Source organism: Drosophila santomea, chromosome 2R (assembly GCF_016746245.2).
Source record: "Drosophila santomea strain STO CAGO 1482 chromosome 2R, Prin_Dsan_1.1, whole genome shotgun sequence".
Classification (NCBI taxonomy): domain Eukaryota; kingdom Metazoa; phylum Arthropoda; class Insecta; order Diptera; family Drosophilidae; genus Drosophila; species Drosophila santomea.
Window position 1 is genome coordinate 5,808,994 of NC_053017.2, and position 14,454 is coordinate 5,823,447.

At 43.0% G+C, this 14,454-nt stretch overlaps 5 protein-coding genes across 6 annotated transcripts; 1 reads left to right on the forward strand and 4 right to left on the reverse strand.

Annotated features, from left to right (window-relative positions):
• Positions 1-763: 763 nt before the first annotated feature.
• Positions 764-3,280, reverse strand: LOC120447092 (UDP-glycosyltransferase UGT5). The gene is made up of 3 exons (XM_039628498.2): positions 3,145-3,280; positions 1,804-2,642; positions 764-1,733 (listed from the first exon to the last, which is right to left on the reverse strand). Exons 2-3 carry the CDS (start codon positions 2,514-2,516, stop codon positions 815-817), a joined length of 1,632 nt encoding a protein of 543 aa, XP_039484432.1. The 5' UTR covers positions 2,517-2,642; positions 3,145-3,280; the 3' UTR covers positions 764-814.
• Positions 3,281-3,935: 655 nt separating this feature from the next.
• On the reverse strand, positions 3,936-5,770 carry LOC120447093 (UDP-glycosyltransferase UGT5). The gene is given in 3 exon segments (XM_039628499.1): positions 3,936-4,702; positions 4,705-4,946; positions 5,005-5,770. Coding segments are annotated over 3 exon segments (1,614 nt in total). The 5' UTR covers positions 5,703-5,770; the 3' UTR covers positions 3,936-4,028.
• Positions 5,771-6,945: 1,175 nt separating this feature from the next.
• Positions 6,946-8,628, reverse strand: LOC120447094 (UDP-glucosyltransferase 2). Its single transcript, XM_039628500.2, has one exon. It carries the CDS (start codon positions 8,581-8,583, stop codon positions 7,003-7,005), a length of 1,581 nt encoding a protein of 526 aa, XP_039484434.1. The 5' UTR covers positions 8,584-8,628; the 3' UTR covers positions 6,946-7,002.
• Positions 8,629-9,138: 510 nt separating this feature from the next.
• On the reverse strand, positions 9,139-11,777 carry LOC120446563 (cytochrome b5-related protein). 2 transcript variants are annotated; one of them, XM_039627583.2, is made up of 5 exons: positions 11,719-11,777; positions 11,488-11,614; positions 11,084-11,414; positions 10,627-11,009; positions 9,139-10,570 (listed from the first exon to the last, which is right to left on the reverse strand). In XM_039627583.2, exons 2-5 carry the CDS (start codon positions 11,583-11,585, stop codon positions 10,045-10,047), a joined length of 1,338 nt encoding a protein of 445 aa, XP_039483517.1. In that variant the 5' UTR covers positions 11,586-11,614; positions 11,719-11,777; the 3' UTR covers positions 9,139-10,044. The 2 variants fall into 2 exon arrangements, with proteins under 2 accessions (XP_039483517.1, XP_039483516.1); XM_039627582.2 differs by having other exon boundaries at positions 11,488-11,771.
• Positions 11,778-12,630: 853 nt separating this feature from the next.
• On the forward strand, positions 12,631-14,432 carry LOC120445175 (cytochrome b5-related protein). The gene is made up of 3 exons (XM_039625388.1): positions 12,631-13,133; positions 13,400-13,782; positions 13,855-14,432. The coding sequence occupies exons 1-3, from the start codon at positions 12,720-12,722 to the stop codon at positions 14,366-14,368; spliced, it is 1,311 nt and encodes a 436-aa protein (XP_039481322.1). The 5' UTR covers positions 12,631-12,719; the 3' UTR covers positions 14,369-14,432.
• The last annotated feature ends 22 nt before the right edge of the window (positions 14,433-14,454 follow it).

Consider the following 14,454-nt stretch of genomic DNA (forward strand, 5'->3'; position numbering starts at 1 on the left):
TTTATTATCGTGGATAGTTCAGTAATGTTCTACATAATATTATTGTTTTGTTTGTACTTAGGGGCCGTCCATAAACTTCGCGATGCTAATTTTGGGCCATTTTGACCCCCTCCCCCCCTATGTGACATACCGTGACTCTCACCGCAACCCCCCCTGACCGTCACGTGATAAATTGTCACTCCACCCCCCCCCCCCCTATAGGTGAAAAAAAGTTGGCACTATTGACAAAATGTGGCGCGAGATTCAATTCAAGAATTTCACGTAGTCAAATTTTGAGTATGTAAAAACGTACCTTATAGCTGCTTTCTTATAAAAAAATCAGTACGTCGCGTACCTTTTATTGTAACCCCCCCCCTCCCTACTGTGACCTTACGTGATTCTTCGGCGCACCCCCTCCCCCCCCCTCGGAGCGTCACGAGGTTTAAGGACGGCCCCTTATATAATATGTATTGTTATGCTAAACCGTAGCGATATACACACATACATCGTGTTTGCAACACTAGCCAACGAACAATAGTTTTCCTATATTTTTTTTTTGCCTTCACTGTTTGTACAAAACTATAATTTGACATAATAAAATTCAATGACGTCGCTTGAGGGTAATTAGCTTAACACTGATAAGGAATGTTTACGGATAAGATAGTCGACTATATATGATGATTATGAAATGGTAATTGATAATCGAATTTCGCGAAGACAAGGATTTCTTAATTCTGCTTCTAGCCGTCATTAAGCAAAATAATTTAAAATAATTAATGATATGTTTGTGGTCTTAATTTTTTTTTTATTTATATAAAAGTTTTTTATTTACAAACTACTGCTTCTTCACCTTCTTCTTCTGAGAAGCTTTGTTCGATTTGCCAAATAATTTACGCCACACAAATTTCCATACGATCTTGTTGATAATGAAGACGATGTAGAGCACCAGGGCGGCAATGATATAAATGTCCACATTATTGCTGGCAATGAAGTTCATGTGAACCAAAGGACTCTGCATGTGGGCGGCACCATGATGGCGGATCACGTACTCCGTCCAGTAGACCACCGACTCATGAGGACTCAAAGGTCGATCGCGGTAGAGCTGTGAGAAGCTCTTCAATGTCTTTGCGTATTTGGGATTATCGATGACCTCCTTGATGGATGCCTTAAACTCGTCCACATCCAGGGTGGCCAACGGCAGCTGCAGGCCATATCCACTGGCCACCAGCCTATCGGCATTTCCCGGCTGATCGGCAAAGACGGGTAGCGCCAGCATGGGCACTCCATGATACTGGGCCTCGGCCACGCCTCCCTTGCCCGCATGGGTGATGAACAGCTTGATCTTGGGATGGGCCAGGATATCGTCCTGGGGCAGCCACTTCTTGTAGAGTATGTTGGCCGCCTTGCCGGGCGTGTTCTTGGGATCCTCCCACTTCCAGATCACCTGCTGCTTAAGACTGCTCAATCCCTTGAATATGGTTTGCACCACCTCGGGCTGGATATGTTCGCCCTTTAAGTTGGAACCCAAGCTAAAGAGGATGGCTCCCTGCTTTCCTTTCTCCAAGAACTCCTTTATGTCCTCTGGCAGGGGATCTGGCTTGCTCTTCACCTGGATGCCTCCAATTTCAATTACCCCAGGCACATTCGGACGGATGGGACCTTCGCTGATGCCATGGCTATTGACAAACGCCAGGGAGACGTTCTTCTTGACCTGCTCAAAAGCGGGTATTGACTTGTCCTGGCCCCAAAGGCGACTGAAAAAAAGGGGAATGGAATTATATTCTATTTTTAAACATTGAACTTAATCAACCGATTGGTACTCACTCATAGAACTTGTTGTATTTGTGGTTGAGGAAGATGTTGAGAGCATTGAATCCCAAGGTGCTGGCAAAGTTCTGCATTCGCTGCTGGAAATTCATAGGCTGTCCGGGGGGCGCGGATATATGCATTTGGGGAACACTGGACAGCTCGGGATTACCCAGCACCTCGTTGACCATCATCATTGGTGGGCCCGACCAGGAAACGATAACGGGGCAATTAAACTGGGCACCCAACGCCACTTGGTACGTGTTAAAGAAGAATCCCACGAAGACCACGTCAAACTTGTTGCCCTTGTTCAGGTAGAGCTCCTGAAAGCTCTGATCCTCCAAAACGTCCACCTGCTTATCAACGAGCAGGGCTAGCGAGCTAAAGATCGATTTCATGGTGTTCCAGATCGAGGGCTTGTCCTTGGCCATCCCAGCCATACCATCATTGAGCACTTTCTCATCCTCGGCACTCATTGGAATCACAATGTGCTTAATGCTCTTGTGGGTGACTTTGGGCGGGACAGAGGAGACGACGGTCACGTTGTGACCCTTCTCGGCCAGCGCCTTCATGATGGACATGTGCACGATGAAATGCGACGGACTGTGGCTGGTGAAGACGCCCAGGATGTTGGCTCCCTCCGTGCCGTGGGGCATCGATTGCAGGGCCAATAGGGCGACCAAGAGGCCGCCCAAACTGCAACCAATCCAAGTGCTCCGGTTTTGTGTCATGGCTCGCTCCGTTCAAGTCCAAGTGCAAGTGGAAACTGATAGAGTCCCAAGCAGCCGGCGACTATCTTATACACAGTGTATTTGGACGATAACGGCGGACTGATAAGATATCTTCGATTGTTTAATCTGCAAATGCATGTGTATTTCTATTCAGTAGCATACACTTTTTAGTAATTTCGTCAGTATTTACTACGTGGTCATAAGTGTGGTACACGTTGTCTGCTATCTGGGACTAAAGTTCGTTCTATCAAATTAATATGTTTTAATAAAATATTTTATTTTAAAGGGCTAAGTGCTAGAGAACAAGACAGTATCGCATTTCAAACAAGACACGCTTTATATTGATTATTACGAAAAACGACAAATTCTTTTGAAATTTTTATATTTCCATCAGGGATAAAGTCTCTTTTATTGAACTGCTTAGATCAGCAAGACTCTATTCACAGCACTTATTTATTTTTTTAAGATCACTAGTTCCTATTTTTAAAATGTTTCGACTGCAATTACGTAGGTTAATGTGCAACCTTGTCGCCTTGTCAATGTCAACTTGTAGGTTAACTATTATTTCATTAATTTTTGTTCTCCCTTGATGACCACAACACAGCAACGACTATAGATATGTAAATACCTCGTCTATATAGAGACACCCATATGAGCCATTTAAATACTTTAGGAAATAATTTGGAAAACAATACGCTTTCGGCACGCGCTGCCTCGACGCCGCTCGAATCACTGAGAATTGAATTCGATCCGATTTGGAATGACCCGATGAGATAGTTCTCGAGAGAAGAGAAAAACCGAGCGGGAGGCCTCTAAAAATAATCGCAGTCGAGAACATGGGTATGAATGCTCAAGCAACCTGTTGAGCGAGTGTTGTTCTAGGTCTGGGAATCATTGTTGCTATTTCATTAACTGTCCGGTTGTGTAAGGTGCATGACATCAGCTTAAGGAAAAATAAATAAATATATACATACAATATATAAATGCAGGTCACAGCTAACAACGCGGGCTGCCGCAGTTAATTACCCCACCAATCTAATTCGTATCTTAGGGTTAGGTTCAAGTGAATAATTTTAAATTGCTTCTTTTGTGCTTATAGTGCAAAATTTGGAATTTGAATCTTTTGTGCGTCCTCTTCCAAAAGTGCTTCTATGCTTCTGACTTGCTTACAAATGACATCAAAAACTGCTATTGAATTATTTCAACGCCCATTGCGTTTATCAATCCACAAAGTATGTATGTATGTACATGCCTATAAACAATTTGCAATGAATGTTTTGTGCACACTCATGCTCTCCGGCAAATGTTTTATCGCTATAGTACTCTCTGCCATAATCAGTGTTTTTTAAGAAAGAGAATCTTTATAAAAAGTACGAAAAGTTTCAGTTATTTTTTCATAATTTATTTAAATTGGGGCGCTTAGCTCGCCTGCTAAAAAACAGCATTTCCTGAAATTTCGATTTCATAACGACAACTAATATGACGAATATCTAATGAAAACGTAGATCTCAATTAATTATTTTTAAGCTTGATAGACACAGCCTTGCGGTGATTACTGTAACCATTCGTAACATTTAAAATCTTGCGAAATATAACTTTAGCAGTGACTATGAGTAGTACACCTATAGACAGAATGACAAGAATAAGTACTCCGTAGACATCGAGATTATTTCGAGCGACAAAATCCATGTGAATAAGGGGACTCTGCAGATGATAGGCTCCTTGATGACGCAATACGTACTCGGTCCAGTAGATGACCGATTGACGGGCTGTTAACGGACGATCCCTGTAAAGGGAGGAGAACTTTCCGATCGTATTCCGATACGTGGGACTCTCCAGGACGTCATGGATAGTCTCCTCCAGTTCTTCCTCCGTCATTGTGAGAATATCCAACCATCGGCCAAAGCCAAATTTTGCCATGATTTCTGCATTTCCCTGTTGATCGCCAAAGATCGGTAATGCCACCATGGGAACTCCATGATATTGGGCCTCTGCCACACCGCCCTTGCCCGCATGAGTTATGAATAGGTTCGTTTTAGGATGGGCCAAAATATCGTCCTGGGGCAGCCAATTGCTAAAAAATATGTTGGATGCATTTCCTGGTTTGTTTTTCAGGTCCTCCCACTTCCATATAACTTTCTGAGGCAACTTGGATAGCACTTTGTACAGGATATCCATATTAGGATATTCACATTAGTTCCTAGACTGAAAAATATCGCGCCCTCATCCGCCGTATCAAGAAACTTGGCCAATTCCATGGGCAGAGGATCGGCCTGCTCCTTTACTTGTATTCCACCAATTTCAATCGATTGAGGTACTGTTGGTCTAATGGGTCCCTCACTGGGGGAATGGTAATTAAAGAACATCAAGGAAATTCGGCGCTTCGTCTCATAATAGTTTGGAAACTCTAATTCACTTTCAAAAGCGCTCCTTTAAGGAATTCATAAATCAATTACTATTTCTGTTTAGTTCTTTTTAATATACTTACTCGTAAAACTGTTTCATCTTAAAGTCCAAAAATGTGTTTAAGGCGATCAGGAAGGTATGCTTAAAATAGTTTACCAATCTTAGGCCAAAGTCCATAGTGTTTTGGCCTGCTTTAAGTGCTACATTTACGGTTGGGACGTACGATGGATCGTGGACATTACCCACAAGGCTGTCCAAGAATGGCAGCGGAATTCCAACCCACGAAACAATTACCGGACAGTTCAACTTGGCGGCGATGCCCAACTCAAAGTAATTGGCCATTAACCCCAAAAACACCAAATCGAATTTGCTCTTTGGATTTTGGTAGATCTCTTTAAAATCGGGATGCGTCATAAACTCATAATGTCCATCCATTTGATAAGACGACTGGACGATCCCTTTGGCAATGTTCGCCCAGAAAGATAGTTTCGCATTGGATTTCTCCGCCAAATGTTCCTCCATAAGTTTAAGTCTCTCCTCCGTTGGAGGGACAATGATGACGGTAATGTTTTCATGTGCCGCCAGTCTCGGTTTCATCTGGGTCACCACTGTAATGTTGTGACCTCGATCTGCAAGGGCTTTCATCACAGCCATATGCACGATCACGTGCGAAGGGCTGGGGGTGCTGAAAACACCCAATATATTGGCTCCATCACCGCTTGGGGTCTGTGTGCCCAGAAGGAATATTATCAAAAACCCGATTTTACCATATTCAATCATTGCGAATCAACCTCTCCATGGAACTCAGAGTAAACGACAAAGATTATAAATTTCTTGCACTCTAGTTTATATAGCATACGCAGTATCACTACATTGATAAAGGTTTGTGGCTTTCGCTGCGCGGTAGTGACTGGGCACATCGGGGAAGTCTGCTTAGGGTCTGTTCAAACACACTGTTCCATTGCCAGAAGATTATTGCTATCGCAAAGGTTTTCGGACAGACAGCGTATCTGCAGCCAGAGTCACGATTAAATGGGACAAAAAATTAAACGAAATTTGTCGTCTAATCAGTAAACAAAATTGCTAACAACATTATGATTATGAAGACATTATATAATAACAAGAGAGAACGCTATAGTCGAGTTCCTCGACTATCTGATACCCGTTACTCAGCTAGTGGAAGCGCAAAGGAGAGTCTTCAGCACTGACAGTTTTTGGCGGTTTGTGGGCGTTAGAGTGGGCGTGGCAAAAAGTTTTTTGGTAATCGATAGAAATTTACAAGACTAATAGAAAAATGAAAAAATATCAAAACATTTTTAAAAAGAGGCATGGCCGTTTTGGGCGGTTTGTGGGCGTTACAGTGTGCGCGGCAACATGAATCGACATACGCAGCATATGTCCCTGGAGCCTGTATCTCAACTTTCTAACTTTTGTAGTTCCTGAGATCTCAGCGTATGAACGAACGGACTATTGATCCTGTCCAAGAACATATATACTTTATATGGTCGGAAACGCTTCCTTCCGCCTGTTACATACTTTTTAACGAATCTAGTATACCCCTTTACTCTACGACTAACGGGTATAATAATAATTTTACATCATTTAGAGCTACCGTCTGACTGGTAACTCTAAGAGCTAGAAAGTGCAGATTCTAGAGACCGTTTTCAACTTTTACGTTTCCACTTTTAAAACATGTCTGTCTTGCCAATTTCTGGCAATTAAAAAAGGAATTTTAAAAGTTCTTTCTCGCACTCCCACTTCTGTCTAGTTATAATTGCAGTGGGAAATATCATCTTTTATTATATGCTCAATAAAATATATGTTATTATTCTTGCTCGAATTTTATCAATATATGAGATTAGCTATAAAGTTGTCCCAACAAACAACAGTTACCAGGCCAATAAGTAATCTTTGCAGCGCTATTGATAACTGAATGCGTGCGTAAGCCCAATAGTAAGGTAGCATGAGAAATTTCAAAATCACGAACTGGGTCAATTATGAAATACATATTTGGTTTAATTTTAAAATGTTAGAATAAAAAATACAGTTTGTTTAATTTTAATTGTCAGTGTAACATAATTTATTGCAGCTTTTTCGTATTCGAAATCTTTGCCTTTCCCCCAAATTTATTCCACACGATTTTCGCAACTAGTCGGGTAAGGAGCACAAACAAGACCAGAATCGTCAGAATTAAAACGTAAATATCAAGATTGTTAAGCTGAATGAAATTCATGTGCACCGCTGGACTCTGCAAGTTGGGTGCTCCATGATGCCTCAGGATGTACTCAGTCCAGAAAACCACCGACTGCTTGGCAGTCAGGGGTCGATCTCTGTACAAGGAAGAGAATTGGCCGATAGCTCGTCTGTACTTTGGATCTTCCAGAACCTTTTTCAAGGCATCCTTTAGACTGTCCTCCGTTATCGACAGCAAATCCAGTGCCACGCCATATCCAGATTTCTCCATCAAGGCGGCGTTTCCGTGCTGATCTCCAAAGATCGGCAAAGCCACCATTGGCACGCCATGGTATTGGGCCTCCGTAATGCCGCCCTTTCCAGCATGTGTGATAAACAGTTTCGTGTTCGGATGGGCCAGTATGTCATCTTGGGGCAGCCAGTTCTTATAGAGGATATTGGATGAGTTACCGGGTGTGTTCTCCAAGTCCTCCCATTTCCAGATAACGTTCTCCTTCAGTCCAGACAGGACCTTGAAGATAGACTGAACGATTTCTGGCTTTACAGTAGAACTCTTGATATTGGAGCCGAGAGAGAGAAAGACCGCTCCTTTCTGGGACTTGCTTAAGAACTGATCGATGTCCTTGGGCAGAGGATCCGGCTTATCCTTCACTTGTATACCTCCGATTTCGATAATGGCAGGCACCAGGGGTCGAATAGGTCCTTCACTGATTAAGTGGCAGCCGACAAAGGCCATGGAAATATTCTTCCTCAACTCCTTCAAAGATGGCATTTCTTGTTCCGGAAAGACATCATTATAAATTCGTGTAATTTTGTAATCAAACACAACAAAAATAAAGTCGAAAAACAGGGATTTCACCACGTTCTCAGCTCGCTTTAGGATGCCCATGGGGTGCGTGGCCACAGTTCCCATGAGGGGCACGTAGGACAACTCCGCGGGATTACCCGTATACGAATCAATTGACGGAACAGGTGCCGACATCCAATCAATGATTACCGGGACCTTTAGCTTATGGGCGACCCCCAGTTGGAAGTCGTTGATAAAGTAACCCATAATCATCAAATCGAATTTGGTCTCGTAAATGCGCTGGAACCGAGGATCGGAGAGGAGCTCCGCCTGGGCATTGATCATCACATCCATGCTGGTTAGAAGGCGATGCATGGTGCTAACAAGTGAGCTCTTCTGCACGGCCATTTCAGTCATTTGGCTTTCCATGATGCGCTCCTGTTCCTCCTTCATAGGCACCACAATCAGGTGGATGTCCTTGTGCATCACCTTGGGCTTCACCATGGACACCACAGTCACATTGTGTCCAGCCTCGACCAGTGCCTTGGCCACCGACATGTGGATGATGAGATGCGACGGACTGTGGCTGCTGAAGAGCCCCAAAATGTTAGCTCCCTGGGTGGAGGCCACCACACCGAGTAGCAACAAAAGTACGCAGCGGACCCCGATCATTTTAATCATTTTTTCATGTAACCTCTCCGGCCACTGACAAAACAAAAACTAAAGAGAATTGGGTATGCGGCTGCCTATTTATGGGTGAAAAAACTTGTGCTGTTGCTTATCTGGTTTGCTTATCAACTCCCTTCGTTTCCGATTAATACGCTCTTCGGAAGCTCTTAATCAGTTATCTGAGCAGATAATTAAGAAATAAAAAATATAAGATTCAGTCGCAATGTTTTAAATTTGATATTTAAGTGCTTATAATAAAATAAACTGCTTAGTAGAATTTAGCATTTTATTCTCTTGCTAATCATATTTACCTGCTCTTAACGAGATTGTTTGCAAACTTATTTTGGATGTCAAAAGTCTTCAAGAAGGGATTAAAACGCAGTTATTTTTACATTTCATGAATAAAGAGTTGTATGCAGATACATATATACGTTTTATAAGTTTTGAACATTATGTTACATAAATAATTTCACTATCACAAATATGCAAACAAACAAAGTCATATAAAAACTATATTGGATATTCATGTATAAAATAACAATATAAATATTATAAAATAATATTCAAAAATTAAAATATAATGCCCCTTATATAATATTGATTTACTTATATAAATGCTACTTTATTTCATTCATTTTAAAAGTGCCTTCTGTAAAGGAGAACAAATCGATGGTCAATCCATATCCTGGTTGTTCCGTGGCAGCAGCGTTTCTCGATTCCCAAAAACGAGCAATGTACTGAGCTTCGGTAATGCTATCCTTTCCTGCTTCTTTTCCAGCATTTAGAGGATGTTTGACACATTAGCACTGATCTCAGGATACACCGCGAAGCGTTTTATGTCAGAACCAAGGTATTGATCAATCGTTTCTTGCCAGGTATTTAGCACCTTTTTAGAAAACCCATGAGAAGCTGCGACCCTAAGCTTACAATAAGAGTTCCTGATTGACAGAATCCGAACATTATTTGTCGATCGACAAATCCATTTTATTCAGAAGTCAATGAACATATATTTTGGGTTTCCAAAGCGTTTTCCAATGACTTTGTCAGGGTGATTCAGCAAAAGCTTATTATCGAATGGTCACTCGGAGTAGACAACCATTTACGTGGGTCTACTCAAATAAAATTATTACACGTTCATAGCACCTACTGATCTCTCAACTTATTATATATAAATGTATCAGAGGTTGTTGGTTTTTGGTCTTTACGCACCTCATAATCCCAACCATAAATTATATTATTGTAAATATGCGTACCAAACAACCTAAAGTAGCGAAAATGCGAAAAGTTCTCTTAACAAAAAGAGAAAGAGAATTGAACAAAGTTTTTTTGATAAGAGAACGTATTGCGTAGACATCAGAGAGCCACATTTTGTTTAATAGATCTCTCCTATTTTTATATCTAGACTTTTCCTTAACTAACTCATTATTATTTGGTATGATGAACTATTTAAACCATCTCCCTCCCCAGTTATAATTATAGCCCCACCTGCTTAAATTTTGTATTACCCGGTGGAAGTGGATTCTTTTCTATTCTAAGCAATTGCTGATTTTGTCCCTTAATGTGACCCCAGTGATTGATCTCCCGCAGTTCCACGTGGAACTCTTTCATTGTTTTCCTGAACTCAGGATACAGGTGCTTCAGCACTCCATGATCCAGCGTGGGGAATAGGTGATGCAGAGCATGCTCCCCAAAGTGGGTGAGCACCAGAAGATCCGACCACTTGATGTCTCCGCGATCAATAATCGTGTCCACCTGATAAAGACCCCAGTCGAAGTCCTTTCGTTGGGCATCCCCATCGTGTAGAATGCGAGGATCATGATGGGCAGCAGTGAGACCAATAAATCCGAAGATGAAGCTCCCAACCGCAATTATTATTTGCCAGCTTATTAGTGCACTCAACAGGTCAACACCAGTTGATAAATATATAAACGTGGGCAGACCGAATCCAATGAGATCATCCCAGTGCAGAACGTTTCCTTTAGTCAGGGAAAGGACCAAACTATAAAAAATCCAATCCATTAGTACCATATACCGAAAACTATTTTAGTCACTCACCGTATGAGAAATTGTCCTTGAAACAGGACTACGTATACCACCGGACTGATCATCACAGAGATAAGTCGCTGCGTTTTACTGGCATAATGACGATCCGGAATCCAGCATAGAAAAGGTTCAAACATGGACATCTCCAGGTCGTGCAGAGAATTAGCGTAAACATGGTGCGATAGGGCGTGTGAAATCCGCCAGTTCCGGAAGTTCATCATGGTCAAATTAAAAGTGTACATCCGCCAACTGTCCCGTTGATGGAAATAGTTGTGGGTCGAGGTGGCCACCCAGCAAAGGGCCAATCCAGCCAAACCCTTGAAGATCAATGAGTCCAGAGCTGTGCCTGCCCAACTAAAGAGGAAGACGGACACCAAGATACCAAGATGGAGAAACTGAAAGATTATAGAACAGTAAGTATCTCTTTGGAAACAAGCTTTCAATGGAACTACAACAGACACAACAATACCTCTGTTTTCTTAGTGGGAGAGTAATCGATCTTCCTTAGCTTTTCACGCACTCTCCGCTTCAGTGTCATGTAGAAACCATTTTCTTTTAGAGTAAACTTGTAGTTCCTCGGCCTTGCAGCCTGTCGCACTTCGAACTTGCTCAGCATTCCTCGAGCTCGCTCCTCGATATGATGTGACTCAAAGGGCTCTGTGATATCCGTGCCCTTGGTGCACTCAATCCAAGAAGAACCACCCGGATGGCGAGCGGCGAAGTCGCTTAAGTCGTAGAGCTTATCGTTAATGCGCCAAAGACCTTCGGCCTCGTCATCGACAATTTTTCCATCCAGCCAGCTGAGCAAGAGAAAATGTTAATATGTTGCTGTGATTAATTAATTGAACATTTGTGGGTATCTCAGATGCGAACCTTTCACTGGTAATCGGTCTATGCTGTCGATAGCTCGGATAATTCCTCGATATTCCCGATACTTTCCAGGCCCCATCGTCCTTTACATTCGGCGTCATTTTGTGCACTCTTTGTCAATCGATGCACACTGATAAATGAAGTATATTTTAACCCCCGAAGTACCTTGATCGCTAGTGCTTAATCGTAGTTGATAACTAGTTGCTTGATTCCCAAGTTCATCTTAGTACCCACCAAAAGAACCGGTCGTTCTGCGCACCCCAGATGCAGACTAACCGCAAAGTTTGTTTACGTAGCGCCTACTAAACTTTTATTTGGAGCGTCGCTCGGCTTTTGTCTTCGCATCACACTCACTCGCTCGATCAATTAGTAAAGCTCTGATCCGAGAGTATCACAATCGCCGATTGAAAGCTCTTCGCTCAGCGCCTCTCACTTCTTATCGAGGGTCGAATGGAAAAGAAATAGTATGTAAATGGTATTCAGAGCACACTTTTTGGTGTAGTTGATCAGTAGTATGGTTTTGAATAGTGTATGCACTATATTGAATTCCTTACGTCAGAATTCGGCTTACAAAATATTACGTTTTTTATACAAGCCCATTTATCCTTTGCTTAAAACATAAATAATACATGTATTACGAGAAAAAGAAAGATGGACTCAAGCGCCACATGCATAGCCATGTTAATAAACCCTAGTAAATAAGTTAATTGAGCCCTTTAAAATATTATTTTATATATATTTTATTGGAGTTCTTAAATATAGGACTACCCCCAAGAATCTCAAAAACTAATTTCCTTCGGCTAGACCAACGCCAGCCAAACGATGCCTCAAAATGGTGCGATACCACAACAATATATGGCCACCGCACTGACCTATTGTCGCCGAAGTCTGGGCGAACCGCCCATGTGGGGCGTAGACTGGCCCACTGCGAGAGATTTCACCTAATAAATTAACGATTAGAACGAATGTTAAAAATATGCGAAATAAATAGACGTAATAGTTAAAAGGCGGCAGCTGCGCTGGTCCCCTGATAAGACAGAAGCCTTATCAAAATGGAAACGTTTTGTTGAGAAATCTCTATTTTCGGTTTATATAATCTAAAGAGATTCGCGGTACGCATAAAATAATCGGAACACTGCCGGTGCCGTTCAGTTAGTCGTTGGAGTCCCTGCCGAAAGGTGCTCGGATCGGAGAGTGTGTGTCAAGGACGTCAAGGATCAAAAGGACTCGGCAATATGGTAATCGAGGAGTGGAAGAAGAGTGGCATTGCCACCAAGTTTCCTACATACCGAAACTCGGCCCTTATCACCACACACAGCTGGCAAAAGGGCAAACGGCAGGACGATCGAGCAGAAGGACTTTGGCGCATCAACGATGGCATCTACGACTTCACCTCGTTCATTGACAAGCATCCTGGCGGTCCTTTCTGGATTCGTGAGACCAAGGGCACCGACATAACCGAGGCCTTCGAGGCACACCATCTGACCACGGCTCCTGAGAAGATGATCGCCAAATATAAAGTGAGGGATGCGGCTGAGCCCAGGATCTACACCCTTACCCTGGAGGAGGGAGGCTTCTACAAGACTCTAAAGGAGCGAGTGCGTGAGCAACTGAAGACCATAGACAAGCGTCCGAAAAAGAAGAGTGATGTGAGTGCTAATCTGAAAAAGTACCTAATTGAAAATGGGCGTGCCTTTGATTCGAGTTCTTATCAGTCAAGTAATTCTAATCAGTTACATATTGATGAGAAGTGGAACCTCCTGGCCCAACTAAAAATATCTAATCTTAAAATTCACGTGTCGCAGCAAAATTAATATGCCTCATTGGTATTCCACGATTCCATATGATTCCATATTCTTTAATTATTTTATATTTATGATCATACTTATGATAAATAAATATTATTTCCATTTAGCTCATCCACCTGGGACTGATTGTGTCGCTGTACCTGTTTGGCATTGCCAGTGCCAAGTACAACAGCCTTTTGGCTCTCGTCCTGGCGGGTGTGGCCCTCTGCTGGACGGTGATCGTGTCCCACAACTACTTCCATCGTCGGGACAACTGGCAGATGTACGCCTTTAACCTGGGCCTGATGAACTTTGCGTCCTGGCGTGTGTCCCATGCGCTGTCCCACCACATCTACCCCAATTCGTATTTCGATCTGGAGCTCTCGATGTTTGAGCCCTTGCTGTGCTGGGTGCCCAATCCGCACATCAAGAGCAAGCTGATGCGTTATGTGTCCTGGGTCACGGAGCCGGTGGCATATGCCCTCGCCTTCTTCATACAAATGGGCACACGGTGAGTGTGTGATCGAGCCGGGCATCGTAAACAAAGTCTAATCAGTGATCTTTTGATTGATTGATATTGCAGTATTTTCTATTCGCTGCGTCACACCAACATCCTCTACTGGCACGACCTCCTGCCGCTGAGTATACCCATTGCCATATACCTGGGAACCGGGGGATCTCTAGGCGTTTGGATCTGCGTGCGCCAGTGGCTCGCGATGACGTCGATCGCCAGCTTCAGCTTCTGTGTGATTGGTCTGAATGCGGCGCATCACGATCCAGAAATCTATCACGAGGGCGATGCCAACCGTGAGGATCGAGACTGGGGTCTCTTCCAGGTGGACACGATTATCGACCGCGGAGATCTCAAGTGGTCGCAGTTCCTGGTGCTCACCCACTTTGGCGACCATGTGCTCCACCATCTCTTCCCGACCCTGGATCATGGCCTCCTGCCCGCTCTTTATCCGGTGCTTTATCAGACCCTCGACGAGTTCAAGGGTCATCTCCGCGAGTGCAACCACATTGAGCACATGATTGGCCAGCACAAGCAACTGTTGCGCATCGAGCCCAATCCCAGGGCTCCAGGGGCGGGAAAGTAGGACTTATTTTGTATGGGGCTTAATTAAAAGTAAATAAATATATTTAAATCATCTTACTAGTTTACAAGGCCCCTGTGGTAATTTCT